Here is a 16,156-nt window from a genome sequence, read left to right on the forward strand (position 1 = left end):
CACATTTCGCCCCGGAGAAAACGTTTTTTCTTTTTTATGTGTTTATTTGATGTTGCGATGACCACAAAAGTGAATAAGTGCGGCATGCATCACATAAAGAGGTGATCGAATGCGTGCGCGTGATAAAAGGCAAGTGCCGCGGCCAAATACATGTGTCGTGAGGGCATTACGGTATGATGTTGGAAATGAAATGAGCCACCAAACAACATGCGCTGGTTTTGTTCACCATTCATGAGGAGACGTCATAGTGAATTACAAACCCTTAACAGTGCCGTCATGCTGTTAAGGCTCAATCGACCATATCCAATCCTTTGGCTGGATGTAGCACTTGTGTCACGCAGATCGACATGATGGATTTCACAAATGTTTTTCAGATCACATAATTGTACGCTGAAGTGAGACAAGGAAAAACGGCAGTTTTGGGAGCATAGCCACGTATATTAAAGCCAGAGACAATAATGAAAGGCTTCGTCGTACAGTCACATGAAATGTATTTTAATAAAACACAATGTACACATATGCAGTCCTATGACCATACATTTGCTGGATCCTAATCATTAAACCTAGAATATGTCAAAGCATAGTTTTTCATCTTTTTTTTTTTATCTTCTCACTTGAAAACATTGAAATCAGTAGATGAGGTCAAATGAATGTAATACAACACTTTGCGTGACATCAGACAAAAACCTTTTTTTTCTCCACGTGTTAAAGATATGCACTGTTATAGGGAACTCAAAGAATATTTCAGCATATAAGAGTAACAGTATGAGGCAAAAAGTTCTCACTGAACCAAAACAAAAGTACAAAATAGAATTAATAAATAAATCAAATATATACCATATAAATGAAATAGCTATGTGGCGGCTATGTTTATTATTTGTTTTAATCATTTTTAATCTGTAGCTTGGTATTACAACCGTTTGATCTCTAAAACATTTAGAACGGTGAACATGTCAATACTGAAAATACAGTAATAAGCTTTCATAATTAGATAAACTATGTACATATGAGTCTGTTGCCATGCTTGTCGAACAACTAAATTTCTTCTTTTTTTTTATCCACACTATACAGTTAGAGCATAAAGCGGTCTGAACGTAAACAGTTTGTGCTGAGAATAAAATACTTTGCAACTATGCATGGTAATTTCTTTAATATTACTCTCAAAAAAATGTACATAACATAAAGGCCACACATGGGAACGCTCCGTCTCCGTTTGGATTGGAAGGTGAGGGTCGTTTTGACATAAATATAGGAACAAAAAAACAGTCTCTTTCAGTTCAAGATGCCATTTTCTTGTCCATCAGCATCGTTTGCTTCAGCCAAATCTCCTTTGTCTCTTCATCCTCCCTCTTTTTCGTCATCCTCCCCCCCGGGCCAACCGCCCCACCCGGACCCCTTTCCGCGAGCTGTTTGGTTTGCCGACTCCCTCGCTACCTCCCCCGTCCACCTCCCCTCTATCCGGCTCTCCCACCTCCACAGTCTCTGGTTGCCCCTCCGTCTTCCATCACCCTGCGCGGTTAATGACATTGTTAATGACGGGAAATTAGTTCAGTAATGTCAACTGTAAAGGTCCACAAGGCAAGGCAAAGGGGGGGGCGGGGCTGAGAGAACAGAGTCACCTGGCTGGGCACTGCAGCAGGGGTAGAAGCAGCGGGAGGCAGAGGCATGAAGCATGTGTTTAGCATGGTGGTGCTGATATCGTACGTTAGACAGGGGCTTTTTTTTTGTTTTTTTGTTTTGTAGCGACGAACTTGTGAGTCATGGTTGTGTCCTGCTGGGCGTGGGGATGGGGGGGTTAGGGTGGGGAGGCAAAGGGGGGGTTTGTGATAGTCGTCAGGTCAGAATATGAGTGCAGCAGCGGCTAGCAGCTTTGCGTTGGTTCTTTGTTCATTTGGGAAGTCCGTGGTTTCAAGTCCTCACTGGCTGGAGCGCGCAGTGGCCAAGTGGTCACTGTGCTGGTTCTGGGCCCGAAACCGCAGCCTCTGCTTGTTGTTCTTCTTTGCTTCTTTGGGTCGGTGCTTCCCTGAGCCCCCTGGGAATAAAGAAAGAGCAGGAGAGCAATGGTTACGACTTTGATCAGTACAACCCCCCACTTGTTCCATCCTCCTGCGTTTCGGACATCCTCATGTCCAACTAATATATGACTGGATCACCAGCGAACCAAGTGGCAAACTGCCCTTTGGTCCGAGACCCTCAGGGGCCAAAGGTTTTTCTGTGTGGTAATTACTTTGTGGTAACTTGATTCATTGTAAATCAGTTTGAAACAGAACCAAAGCGGTAAATGCCCTCAGTTTTAAACTCTTTAATGATATTTGCACAGACACTGTGCTCATTTTTACACAAAAGTGTGTTTAATCAAATTATTGCAAAGCTACCAAGAGTAAACCTCGGGCACGGTCGTAGTCCAGTTCCAAGAATATTGGTTGGTTTCTGGGTCAAATGGATTTGGTGACACGAGTGTCGGGAGGCTCGCTCACCCCTGCATGTAATCCACCAAGCTTGTATTTCAATAAACTGCTTTTTTTGAAGAAAACATATACTACTGTTAGCTAAGTCCTTACAGGGAGTTCTGACGAGAAGCTTTGAGGCTTCTGTGAGAAACAAAAGAAAATCCGAGAGAAATCCAAAGAAAATGTCAGCATTTATCAGGTATTTTGTTTGTGAAACGATCCATGCAGTCCCACACAGAAAAACAGTTCTATCACATAACCTCAGTGACCTGGCCTCGCTATAAAGAGATTGTTGGCAACTATGCGGTGCTGCACTAAGCGTATTTGCTTTGAGTGCACCAGAGGCAGGGCTGCATTCACTTTGATATTAATCGGAGTTTTTCAGCATTGCATTGAATTCGTACGTGATAATCTGGTCAGAATACGTCTCGACAAACAACCGCCGACGGGACGATGCAACATATTGATGGATGCTTTTCAAGTAACGGATTAATGACCTGCGAGCTCCACTTATGTGAAGTCAACCTGGTTATTTGGGGCTTGGATTTGATTACACCGTCCAAGCATTGGGACATTTTTGAAAAAGATAATGGGAAGATAAACACCAAAGTGTGCTTTGAGTATTGATGTCTATAGATTCATTAAAAAAAATAAAGTTCTGAAATGTTTGCCAGTGAAAAAAGGCTGCGTTACGCAAAGAAGTGGACCTAATGAGGGAACATCACATATCAGGTCTTGGTTTGCTCCAACCCTAAGGACCGAACCCCAGTTTTAAACAAACGTCTGTTCAGCCCAACACTTTTCACTGTCACTGCAATACAGAGGGGAGATAAGTATGGGAAGTTGCATAACTCCCCTTTCCAAGTTGGAAAGGTCCCCCAGCCCAAGGTTAATCCATCCCAGGTTTCACTGGGCATGCTGGGAACTGACTTCCTGCTCTGATGGAAGCTTGTGCGGTGGAGGTTCTGCACCCACGGCTCTCTGTGACAGAGAAAATCTCTGGCTACTGAACCACAAGGCAACAATCTGGCTGCCAAGGCCACAAATAAGATAACGAGGTGTGTGTGCGAGATGTGTGTGTGTGTGAGGGGGAGTGAGTGTGAGGGAATTTAAGGGAAAAGAAAATCTAATGGGGGGAAAAGTGGAGTAAGGCTTGGATGATGAGACGCTATCTGGATCCTGATCTAGAGCACAAAGAAACAAGCCACGCTATGGTTCGCTGAGGGGGGAAGCACGGGGAAACGCTGCAGAAAAACAAGCCTCAAGGTTCCGTTGCCTGATTCTGGCTCTCACTGCTGCACTTGATCGAGCTTATTCTCTCACGACAAACAGGTAACGGTGTGTAAAACGTGGCGTTATCTCTAATTGCCTTCTCGTATGTGCGTTGTGGCGGCCTTTAAAGCCCATTCTCAGGCCTACCCTGTGAGGTAGATTTGAAAATATTCACTCGTTTAAACCGACGTGCATGAGAAAGCAAGATATTGCTCTGCTAATAGGGTCTCCCATATAATAATTCGGATGCATGCAAACATCAAACCATCTCAGAACTATTTCCTGCAATTAACCCTAATCTTGTTATTTTGAGTCACGTTCCGTTCGGAGCCACGGCTATAAAGTTTCTCGCACACAGTCCTCGTAGTTGAAATCACCCCTTGAAAAACAACTTCTCTTCCATCAAATTCTCACGGGCCTCCGATTGAAACATATTATAGGACTTTGTACACTTGCTTAGCTGATGCCACTTTAGATTTTTTGCATGACTTAAGGTACGATAATGTTTGTTAAAGTAAATGTGGAGCTGAAAGGCGTTTGGCCTATAGGTTCATTTTCCTAATTGCTAACTTTAAAGAGGTGATTTTCATTCAAAACAGTGTTGCTAGGTGCCTGATAAACACAGCTTTCAGTGCAATCAACTCAAGACAAATTACATTTGACGGCAATAAAGTAACATGGTGCGGCATTAAACTCCCCTCTACAACAGGCGAGGCCTTCGTGGGCCGTTTCTTGGACGCAGGGCTGCATTTAAACTGAAAAAGGGCTGCATTTAAACTGAAAAAGGGTTGCATTTAAACTGAAAAAAGGCTGCGTTTACTGCAATTGCTTGAAACACAAATAAATATGCGAGAGTTAAGTTAAAAAGTTATTTTCCTGGCTAGTTCAGGACTGGGCAGGAGGTCTGCGGTCCAAAGGGTTTTAACCTCTCCATAACACACACACACACACACACACACACACACACACACACACACACACACACACACACACACACACACACACACACTATTAAACTATTAAAAACAAATTATTATTGCAGATGAAAAATATTCATTTTGAAGAAAACATATCTTGCTTTTCTTCTAACTAAATAAGGTACGAGCTAAATCTGGTCCCGATGGAGAAAACATTTAATCCTTATGAGCTGGACTGTTTACTCGAACACGTTAAAATGGACAAGAACGCAGAAACATATTTTGTTGGCACTTTTTAAAGCGTTCCATAGAGATTTAAGGCAGAGTGCGGTCTCTGTATTTTTTAGGTAAGGAGTTGGTTCCATACAATGATTTGGGGGGAAATATCTATCCATCCATCGCCTACGAGTCATCAATTAAGCTATCCCAGTCCGCTGCTATCCACTACACCACCATGCAGCACTGGGGGGAAATAATTAGCCTAAAAAGGCATTAAATGAAAGCATTGCAATCTTTTTTTTTTTTAATCTGTTAAGCGGTTGGCCAACACGTCTGAAATCTTCTTCCGAGGCTTTTTGTCTTGTTCCTATGATGTTGCACTTTTGGTTGTAAGATGCTACATACAACAACACTCAACACCTTCTTCCTAAAGACAAGAAAATAAGAAGTTATGGAAGTCTTTTCAACTGGAACCAAATACAATCAGCTGATACTTTCCAGCCGCCACTTTTAAATTGTACCAGATTCCAGTGTACTAATGAGATATACACGATAACGACAAGTCTCAGCAATTCATCCTTCAGTGTAATACTCCCAATCAGACCAGCATTATTAAAGTGTATCAGCTCAAACTCCCCCAAAGTAACTGATGAGACGTCATAAACTCCCAACAATACAACAATCTCACACCATATTTTATAACCCAATCTCAATGCTGACAGCTAGAGGGCAACCCATCCCCACATAAGCCCCTTCCCCCCCAGCATCCGATACTCAGAGATGGTCTATCATATCTACCCATGAACTCCCATTTAGCCTTTCCTCAAGGCAATACGCACTCTGTACACTGAGCTTTCATCATCTCATATTTACGGCCGATGTAATCACTTAAGCTGATTACCAGGGTTCACAGAGGAAACAGTTTAATTTGCCTGGAAAGAAATGATTAAGTCATCTCAATTGCTTTCAAAACCAAGAACAAATTCATAAATCTTAGAGCATGTAAAGATAATTTTGTCTTGGAAGGCACACCAGGTTTCAAATCATTTGCTGTCGTTGTGTTGCGTCGTGACTGGCGCGGTAAACGCTCAAATCAAAAGGAAGTATGGCTTTTATCATAAAAAAATGATAATCCTTTCTTTATGCTTTTCTTTCCGTTCTGGCGGCATTTACTATCACTACAGCAGACCATAATTTCACCAATGTTTAGTTTTCCTTCATAGACACAATCTTCCATCTGCCAGTTTGACATTTGTGTTTAAGTTTTTTTTTTTTCTAAATGACAATTAAATCAAACAAACAAACAGAAATCTCGAGAGCAAAAAATCAAAATGTTTTGTATTTCTGAATCAGAAGCAGAGCCTGTGGTGAGATGGTTGTTTACCGCTGTCAAAAGTGACCTTTGTGGAATTCTTTCATGTAATCCGCATGTATGTGTGAGCGGGGCTTTCTTGTGAAGGATAGAAGTGCCCTTTACGCCATGTGCGTCAGTAATTGTGTGCTTCTATATCACCTATATTGAGCTTGAGAAATACTTAGTGTCATTTCCAATCTTTTCAGCTGCCAAACCAGTGAGCGAAGAGCTCCTTCTGCACGCACTGTGGTGGACGTTCCTCAATAACCTCTCAAAGCCAGCCGGCATCCACCGCTCCTTCTTTTTTCTTCCCCCATCATTCTCCTTCTCCGCTTTCCTCCCTCTCTCTGTGCTCCTGCCACTGCTATTTGAGGCTCTCGGCAATAATCGAGATGACTGCGTGGTGAAGGTCCAGCTAAGAGTTAAGCGCTATTAGACGTATCATATTATTAAGGCCCGCACTCCCGAATAATATCTCCTTGCGGAACGGCAATATGACTACTTGTCCAACTGATGCACTGTAAGATAATCAGTCAAATCCATATCCAGGGGGAAGGGAGCCAAAGCCAAAGCTCCCTTCAGCTGTGTCAAAGCTAATATCTTTGTTTTGGAAAAGGGGACCAAACTGAAGCACATCCATAAGTTTACAAGGGGGGAAAGTCTGCATAATGCAACAGTGGTGTATAAGCTTTTATAAAAGAAAAAAAAAGGACTTTTTTTCTTGTGCTGTCCCTGATGCTACTGTGGGGGTATCTGTATGTTGCCCTATAATCACAGAGGCCGCGACCTCCCAAGAAAGAGCAATGCAACGACTGTCGGCACAGGCCAAGTGATTTCATCCACTAACGGCTCCGGCAGCAGTGCAGGAATCGAAGGCCTAATCTTATCTCCATTGCTTGCGGTTTGAGAAAAATCAATGGCTGACCTCGAGAAGGCATTAAGACATACGGTAAATGGGATCCTACACTGCTGAAAACTCTCCCCTGCTCTCCTGTTACCCCCATCCCTCCACTCGACGCAGACAGTCAATTAATAACTTTCATAGGACATGGAGGTGGGGTGGGGGGTGGGGGGGGGCAACAAACAAGAAAAAAATCCAAACAATTTTGAAGAAGATTTGGGTGGACTTAAGGAAGGTAAAGCTGGAATTTTAAGTCGGCTCGTCTTTTTCATAAACAGGCCAGATCGGAGGCCATTATTTGTGAGGGAAGGAGAGAACTACTGGCGCCAGTGAGATTTGATTTCAGTGGCAGAAATTGGATTATCAGCCATTAAGGGCCTCCTCACACATACATTTATAATGCCGTGAAGGGGAAAGGATCTGTAGCCAGCCAGCGCTCTCTTTACTCACACACCGACAAACTCCTCTGTCTAGGAAAAAAAGGTTTACGGATGCCGACATTGCTCTATAGTGCTGCTGAACTTTGTTTTGGGTTGATTTATAGGTGGGACACGGTGGTACGACCTCAAGTGACCGATAGTTCATTAAGGCGTAGGCCAGAGGTAGGCCAACACTTTTCATGGAGCTGTGTCCTGCAGGGAAAGGGTGCTGTAGGGAAACAAAGACAGACAAAGTGTAAAGGCTACAATATTTGGGAGGGAAACTATACTGCGGCATAGACACAGACGTCAGATGTAGGAAAAAAGAAATCAGCTTTTTGACGGAGAGGACAATCATTTACAAGAAGCTCATCTTGCCAACCAACTGACAAGAGGCTCTCTGCACAGCGTCACTTAGCCCTAACAAGGTTACTCTGGATCACACTCTTTCATTCACTCTTTCATTCTTTCGTTCCCTTCCCTCCGTGCTCTGCTTACTATCACTGCCCTGCAAGGCGAGAATGATTTAAAACATACGCATTCCGATTTAAAAAGCTAATGTTGGGATTAGGCCGGTCATTATTTTCTCATCTATGACCCGATGGAAGATCCGCGCAGAGATTAAAAAAGCAGGTTAGCTCACCGCTCGGCTCTTTGATGCTTCGTTTCACTGACAATAAGTTAAAGCGAAAACCCGACTCGGAGATTAACGTCTCCAAGCAGAGAAGTCCCGGCAAAACATGCATGACTGACACAGTGATTAATACGCCTGATGGTCAGCGCAGACAGCGTGTTTTTTCCCCCTCTGGAGAAGGTCGATCACACCAGCGAGAAGCAGCCAAAAGCTGCCAAGGAAGGCTACAGAACAGATGATGACCCTGCGCATTAAAGTTCTTCTCCATCAGTCTCCTCAGAGTTCAAAGTCACGCTCTGCTGCAGCTCACAATATGGGAACTGTTCCCTTGTGCTGCCGGGTTTACCACCTCTGGCTTGAGTGCTCAAAGGTAGGTTATCAAGTAGAAGCCTTGACAGATGGTAAATTAGGCCAACTTCCAAAAAAGCTCAAAAAGTAAGCGAGTGGCTTTCCAGGGTTGTTTCTTCTGCTACACCTCCATTTGAACACTTGTGCTGTGTTTCAGAAAATGTCGGAAAGTTGGGAATTACTTCTTCCTACTGTACTCGGAAAAATTAAATGGCATAATCCCTTAGGTCAGACTCCCGAGTTGGAAACTCCGGGCAGGATTTCTCAGGTTTCTCAGACACACTTTGATGCTGACATGTCAACACGGCACTGTAATCCTCGCTTACTGCTAAAGTTGTTGGACAATGTTGCACTCTAGGAATACGAGTGCTGCACGTATGTGTAGCAGTCCGTGACTATGTGAAACAAAACACAAACAGTGGATAACTCCTATAAAATGAGCTGCAGAGTTGTTTTAGTGTAAATAATGGATTTTATTTGGATGTAATTATTAGCTTCTGGTTGCTACCTAGCAGCTAGCTTACCACCACCTTTGTTTGCGCATTCCTAGGGAAAATCTTTATCCCCTACTTTAAAACAGTAAAAAGGAATGATTTACCATGTTAACAACTATTGTGAATGTTTCATTTTGATGAGTATTTCACTTTTGAAATGTCTTTTAAAAAGCTGTAATGTGTATTGATTTTGCTGGATAATGCCTGTATTGTCACCAGTTTCACTATTGCTATACACACAAGACCAGATGTTTTTTTTTGTTTTTTTTAACCACTCCATGAAACATTTATTAGTTTAAACCTGCACCAAGCAAGATTTATTTTAGGGATGAACCAATATCAAATACCGGGCTGATATTATACATTATAGACTGGAATTAGAATTACTGTTAATTCAGTGCATTTATATGTATGTATGTGTTACATTGGAGCAGTAGTTTGTCTCAGGAATCATAGTTTGTCTCGGCCGAAGCCCAGGTATCGGTATCGGGACTGAAAATGTATATATACAGTATATATATTTATATTATATTATTATTATGTTATTATTTATATGGAAAAATACACCTGGCTTTTCAGCCTTAATTGAAAAATGGCCATGGTTACTGTTTTTCCCCAAATTAATTTCTAGTAACAGCTTCATATACGACATATATATTAAGTGTTTCATATAAACTTCCCATCAAAATATAAACTGGCAACAATTGGACTCAGCAACAAGAGCTAGATTTCCTCATCGCCGCGGTAAAGTGGTTCAGCCATTATTTCTTAATTTCTGGTGGGGGTACCAGACACATGAAGAAAATAGGTCTGAGGAGTTCAATCACATGACGTTATTATGGTTTCTGGGCTATGACATCCTGCCAACTGTTACGGTTTCCCCACTTCCGCCTGAAGCTGCCAAAATGTAACGACTTGTAGTTCAGCTTGAAAGCAGAAAATCTGTACGCACGCCGCCGCCCCCTCCAGCAACCAGAGGTCATTTGAATGGGAGCCTGCTGTTTATGTGACTCAGCCGCTGCAAAACTTAGAAAATGTGCCAGCTAGTGAGGTTTCATACTCTCTCCTCATTATTCAGGCGTATAACTGATCATTATCAACTTTTTTCCCCACTAAATGGAACCTTTGCTGTATTGCACTGGCTTTACACCGCCAATGGTGTCATGAGGGTAACGTCAGCAGCCAGGCGGCGAACAGGCAATGCGACCAGTTCGCCGAGTACTGATGCGCCTTGGGAACCGCAGGACTCAGAGGAGTGAGCAGCCCCTTCTGCGGTCTCCTATCTCCCCCCTGACTGACTCATCGACACATCTGGGCCTAAGTATATGGGGCTCTCCTGCCCCACGGGCACTTGAGTAAATGAGGGATAATTAGCTTTAGTTGACTTTAATGAATGGCTTAATGTTGTGTTTCATTTTCTGATGAGAAAAATATAAAGCTGGGCCCTTATCAAAGGGGGGCCCCGCACTGATGTTCCTGAAGGCTTGCCGCTGGTGTGCGTCTGTTTGTTTTTTTGTATTTGTTGTGTGCGTGACGGGGGGAGGCGGGCTGAGCTGAAGATAGCTGCAGAAAGTGGTTTAAATATGTGACCGCGGACCTTGAGATCAGGAGACCTGGTGCGATATACAGTAGCAAATTCATCATTCTAGCAGGGAAGTTACCACAGATGTGGCCTCTGTTTGTCTTTACTCAAAGCTAGAAAAAAACACCCCACTTTGATTTCCATGTCTATCCAAGATGTGGCCTCCAAAAAAAAAGGCTTTGATAATTCCCATATGCTTTGATATGAAGCAGGAAGTGACTCACAGAGTTATGATAGTCATTCATCTTAGTTCCCAATAAGTGTATTGCATTGAGCTGATGAAATAAATCTTTTTCCAACCGACACCAAGATCCTGCACGGATTTATTTGCTCTATTCAATCTTTGATAACAAGCTGCTCTCAAGCTACTCCGATATAACTGTCATCTACATTTCTTTACACGGATGCAGGATCGCTCACTGTTGCAGCTTCTTTGCAGTGCCATTAAGTAGTAAAAGCTGGACTTGGCTGGTGGGTTTAGTGTACTTTTACAAACTCTACTGTTTCCTTTAAACAGCAGAACAGGCTTTGCATCTGACTAATAGAATGGAGCGCACTCTCTTACCAATCCTCTTCTCTCTGTGTAAACCAGCACCCCACCAGGATTAACTGTGCACTTTTAAAAGCATCGTATACTCATACACACATCAAGGCAGAAAAAAAACCCCATCCTCCAGCAGAGGTGACCTCTTCTCACCGCAATTAAACACATATTTGGAACACTTATTATGTATCCGAGTCGGTGAATGCTGCATTTCCAGGAACTGTTGACTACAATGTAAGTCTGGGCCTCTGGTGACGGTGGGATTGGGGGGGTTCAAACCCCCAACGGAGAGCCCTGGCTTGGGGATTTACCTGGCCCAGCCCTCCTCCCATGAGCCTCTAGGTCTTCACGAACAATCCCTCTGCATTACAGCACCCCACCCGCTTAATGGAGAGGAATAAAACGCTTAACACAGCCATGATGGGGGCACGCAATAAGTTGCACTAGTGGCTCTCTGCAACCCAATGGGGCTATGAGCTGGCGGAGGGAAGGATGGACGAGGGTTTCAACAAACAATTTGTAAACACTGTAAACTCCTGAAAGGTAGCACATGCCTACAGTCCACAGCAGGGTGTAGCCTCCTTTGGTATGCAAGTGCACGCACACAGAGTTCAAACCCCCCGAACAGCGATGGTCCAATCATAGCTTAGGAATTCGGACAAGGCACACAATCAACCTTTCTCTGTATGTGCACGGGGCTGCAGAGAGAGCGTTCAAAGAGTTGTGTCTTCTTTTTTTCCAAAGCCTTTCCAAAACCAGAAACACACACAAAAACAACATCTATCAGAGTTTAGGCTAATGTTAGCAACCCTGGCCAAACTCATTACTGGAGAGAGCATTTGCCAAACAGCGGAGTGTCCTGATACTAAAAGCCTTTTTCTGTTGATAAAAACAAAAATAAAACATGCAGATTGAAAATATGAAATATGAAGTATAAAAGCTAAGCTGCTTGATGATTATTATTATAATGTAGTAAAAGTCTTACATAAAAGTTTTTCATGATCATCCATATGATACGGACTACCTCTACAAGGCAGGAAGTATGCCGATTACTAAGCTTGTCTTGTGAGGTTCTGACTTAGAACATGACTACATAATTAAGCTAACATCAGCTGCTCAAACGTGTTTGTTTCTCTCAGAAAGCATGAGGTTATGGCTATATTGAGACAGAACAAGGTGACCGTGTGTGATCCACACAGTCGCCTCCATCGCTCAAGCGTCGGGCGTGAGGCTTTTTTTTGTGTGTGTTCATGTGCGTGCACACACTCGTCATTCTCTAATTCCACCTGGTCTGCATCCTCCTGGTCTCTGTGGGTCTGTCAGGGAACGGGGGAGGATATAGGAGGAAATTGTCCAGCATGATTCCCTCTTTATATCTCATTTCTGCATAAGTCCCTTTATCCACCCTTCTCTCTACCGGGAAACCCCAGGAGGAAATCCCTCACATGTTTGGACACGGTGCACAACTGTCCCAAAACAGGGCCGGACCCTAACAAGCGGGGAGCCAAGCTAAGTCAGACGGGCTTAGACACTAAAACAGAGACAGGGGCCATCAGGATCATGCTGCAATCCCCGTGCAATAGCCAGTGATGAGGGAATCAAGGCCAGCCGGCGCTTTTTGTTTTCTTTGATTGTTCGACTAACTCTTGAAAGTCGCTGATGTTCCGTCTCCTCTGATGATCCAACAGGCTGCGCATATTGTTTGATAAAAATAGTTCATCTTAGGCAGAAGAAAGGGGATGGGGCGGGGGTGTTTGAAGTGTTCGCAGGGCTCCTGTTGCACGCGGAGAGTGAGGTAAAGCCAATCCAGGAAGGGCTTGATCCTCGCTAAGGCCTGCGCTGCATCAAACACTTGTCAAATCGGAGGGCAGACAGACAGCTGAGTGACTCTGACAGATCTGATCACAGACACGGGCAGTAAGAGCCACCGCCGCTCAGCTCCTCTATCCCAGACAGCGCTCTCCCACTCTTGTCAATAATCCCCCTTCGACTCGCTCAAACACAAACAGAGGGCTTTGAGGCATATGGCAGACATTTTCTTGTTGTTTTTGGCTGTGTATGATTACAGTGCAATTTCAACGGTCATTTCAGGGTCTCACCTCGCCGTGCAGAGGAGAGGTTTGTGTACTTCAGAAAGGCTGCAGCGTTTGTCAAGAGATGCAGCAGGGCCAGGAGAAAGGAATCAAATCAAAGAGATGCATAAGCTCCCGCTAATCCGCAAGAAATGTCTCAAGGCCCGACGGGATCATGGTCCTGAACCTTGCCACCCAGCGGGAAGGAGCATTTATGTTTAAAAGGGATTTGATATGCTACCTGGGAAGGAGTTGAGTTTCATGACATGGACCACTCAATCATGTCGAGTTTTTCCTTGAAGAGCCATCGTGGCAATATTATGGGTATTTCTTCCATAGAAGCTCACTTAAATTACAGACATTGGGGAAGTAAAATGTGAGTGTCCCAAATCAGGAAGGGTTCAGCTAAGATTCACACGCATAGCTTCATTTTTATATAGTTTTAACTGTATCATGTTAAAGTAATGTGCAAATACTGCATTGTCATCGTCTACTTTATTTTATGGAACATATCTTTGTTTTAACATATTGTGTGCTGCGCACTAACTTGTGCTAGTATTTTCTCTGTTTTCTCTGAAATTGCTAACCTGTGACATCACCTTAGTGCTTTGCTTTTTTCTGTGTGTTGATGGGAGTGTAGTGCTCTACAACCTTGGTAAGTTGGCCCTGGCCTTTACTTACCACTATAATGGCTCCATGATTACCCCCCCCTGTATTTGTCACTGTTCGTTGACACACAGCCAAAAGGCCGGCAGGTCTACACTTGCTGCTTTGTTGCGTGCATGTCTGTGCGCTGGGTCCACGCTCATGTCATGAGTGGGTCAGAAGCCACAGCCTCACTCTGAATCACCAGCTGTGATCAAGAGTTGGATGTCTAAAGACGCCTGCCAGAGATGGAGAAAGAGAGGGAAGGAGGGTGGAAAGAGGAGGAGAGGGGCTTCTGGTGGCTGAGCCAGTGCAACTGTGCTCCAGATGTTTTAAGGCTCCCATGTTTCGGCTCCTCGCCTTCCTTCTCCCCAGCTCCAGCCAGACCGCCGGAGAGGGACGACTCCGGGGCACGGAGCGCTGCCTCAAACACCTAGCGCACCGCGCGAACGCATCCTCCTCTGCGGCGTGCACGGCGCTCCTCAGGCGGCCCTGCTGCCGCGACATGTGATACGCGAGCGTGAGGGTGTCATTGGCGTGTGAGACAGGAAAAGAGAATGGAAACAGGGACGCGGAAAAGAGTCGATAATGTGGTGACTTGTTCTGCCTGTGAGGTCTGTTTTATTGTTTGGCGGTGTCTGTTACGTGAGTCTCACACTCTACTGGCTGCGTGGACGTGTCTGCAAGTTTGTGTGTGTGTGTGTGTGTGTGTGTGTGTGTGTGTGTGTGTGTGTGTGTGTGTGTGTGTGTGTGTGTGTGTGTGTGTGTGTGTGTGCATCTGCCCGGCGTGGCGGAGATGTGGGGTGTGAAGGAGAGCTGGGAGCAGTGTCGGACTGGAGGTTCTGGTAGGCATGGACACAGCACCATCACACAGATCTGACCAGCTCATATTATCTAAATATGAGGTGAGAAACCCTGGCAGAAAACAGATGAGCTTGCGTGTATTTGATTAAAATGTCACCATTTTAATAAAAGAAGAAAACTATGTTTCCCACCCTGACAGGCATGAAATTCTAGGAAGAGCCTGTAAACACAGTTGGACCATCGTAGCACACTCCAAATCCATACTAATGAATTTTTTTTAAAGCAGGGTAAGCGGGTTTCATTACAAGTTTTTACAGATCGCTCGCCCTGAAGCCACTCTGTAAAAATCCTTTAACACATCACTGTATCGATTTCTCAGGTCAGCCTTCTGTGATAAAAATGAGGAAATAATCACAGACTGCGGTCAGGAGGGCGAGCATCGGTCATATCACAAGCTTAGTCTCTGGCATCAGGCATCAAATATGTTTATAAAAAAAAGCTCTATATGAGTCCAATCCTACTTCAAAGATCTCATCACAAGCTGTTGCCATCCATCCCTGTGAAAGACACAGACCGTGTCACGTCTGCTGTTGAAAAAAAATCACGGGGTGAAATTGAGCAAACTGCCCATCAAGGGAACGTTCACTTAAGGCGCGCTTTATGGCCCCTACCGTGTAATGGGCAATATCGGCCCATATACCGCTCAGCGGGGGGAAATAGCTCCCGTTTGTGGAGCATGAGAACATGAAAACATTCCACTTCTGTACAGTATCTCTCCCCTTCCTCTTCTCCCTCCTCCTCCTCCTCCTCCTCCCCCTCCAGTTTGCTGCCACTTTGTTTGTTTGTGTACGTCTGTTTTTGATGGTGCTGTTGATGTCGGCCCCATATGCCTCATTTCCTCTGCCAGAACAAACGGCGACGGAAGCCTCGCAAACCAAACCTCCTCTTTGACAAAAGTCAAAGCAACACACGCAAGGCCTACCAATGATCTATTTAGGTCTTGATTTCATACAAGTATATAATCCATACTCATGGAAGTACAAAGATCAACCCTGGGAGGTGTCTTGGCTGTCAAACGGATGTTTTGGCTGTCAAAACGGACATCCAGTCACCATCAAAGTGTGATCACCATCCGCTAGCTGAAATTTATTGGAATAACGTTGCTACTGATGTACACGTCACAATAAAGCGAGTCAAACAAATAAAAAGGGCCACTGTATATAATGTGCGTACACGAGTCTACAAAAGGCAGTTCAGCAAAACCACAACTCAACTGGGCCAAAGAGTGTGAAAAAAAAACCTTCACCCCCCCTTTCTTCCTGCTTGGAAAAGACCAGATGACAATAATGTGGAGTATGGAGCCCCAGCGAGCGCTGCTGACCCCTCCTCTTCCACCCCCCCCCCCCCCCCCCCCTGGTCTTTGAAAGGCCTCCACATGTTTATGGCTCATGCCTGTGGTATGACGATGGATTCTCCATATAAAAGCCAGCAGGATCATGGG

At 44.3% G+C, this 16,156-nt stretch overlaps 1 protein-coding gene across 1 annotated transcript in view; it reads right to left on the reverse strand.

The window, feature by feature from the left end:
- Positions 1-479: 479 nt before the first annotated feature.
- The window catches only part of rspo2 (R-spondin 2), a 55,451-nt gene continuing 39,774 nt past the window's right edge, over positions 480-16,156 (reverse strand). The window contains exon 6 of the mRNA XM_084027365.1: positions 480-2,032. Within this exon, the coding sequence (XP_083883491.1) occupies positions 1,917-2,032 (116 nt within the window). The 3' untranslated portion in view covers positions 480-1,916. The remainder of the gene's footprint in view (positions 2,033-16,156) is intronic.

Source organism: Eutrigla gurnardus, assembly GCF_963514095.1.
Source record: "Eutrigla gurnardus genome assembly, chromosome: 14".
NCBI classification, from domain to species: domain Eukaryota; kingdom Metazoa; phylum Chordata; class Actinopteri; order Perciformes; family Triglidae; genus Eutrigla; species Eutrigla gurnardus.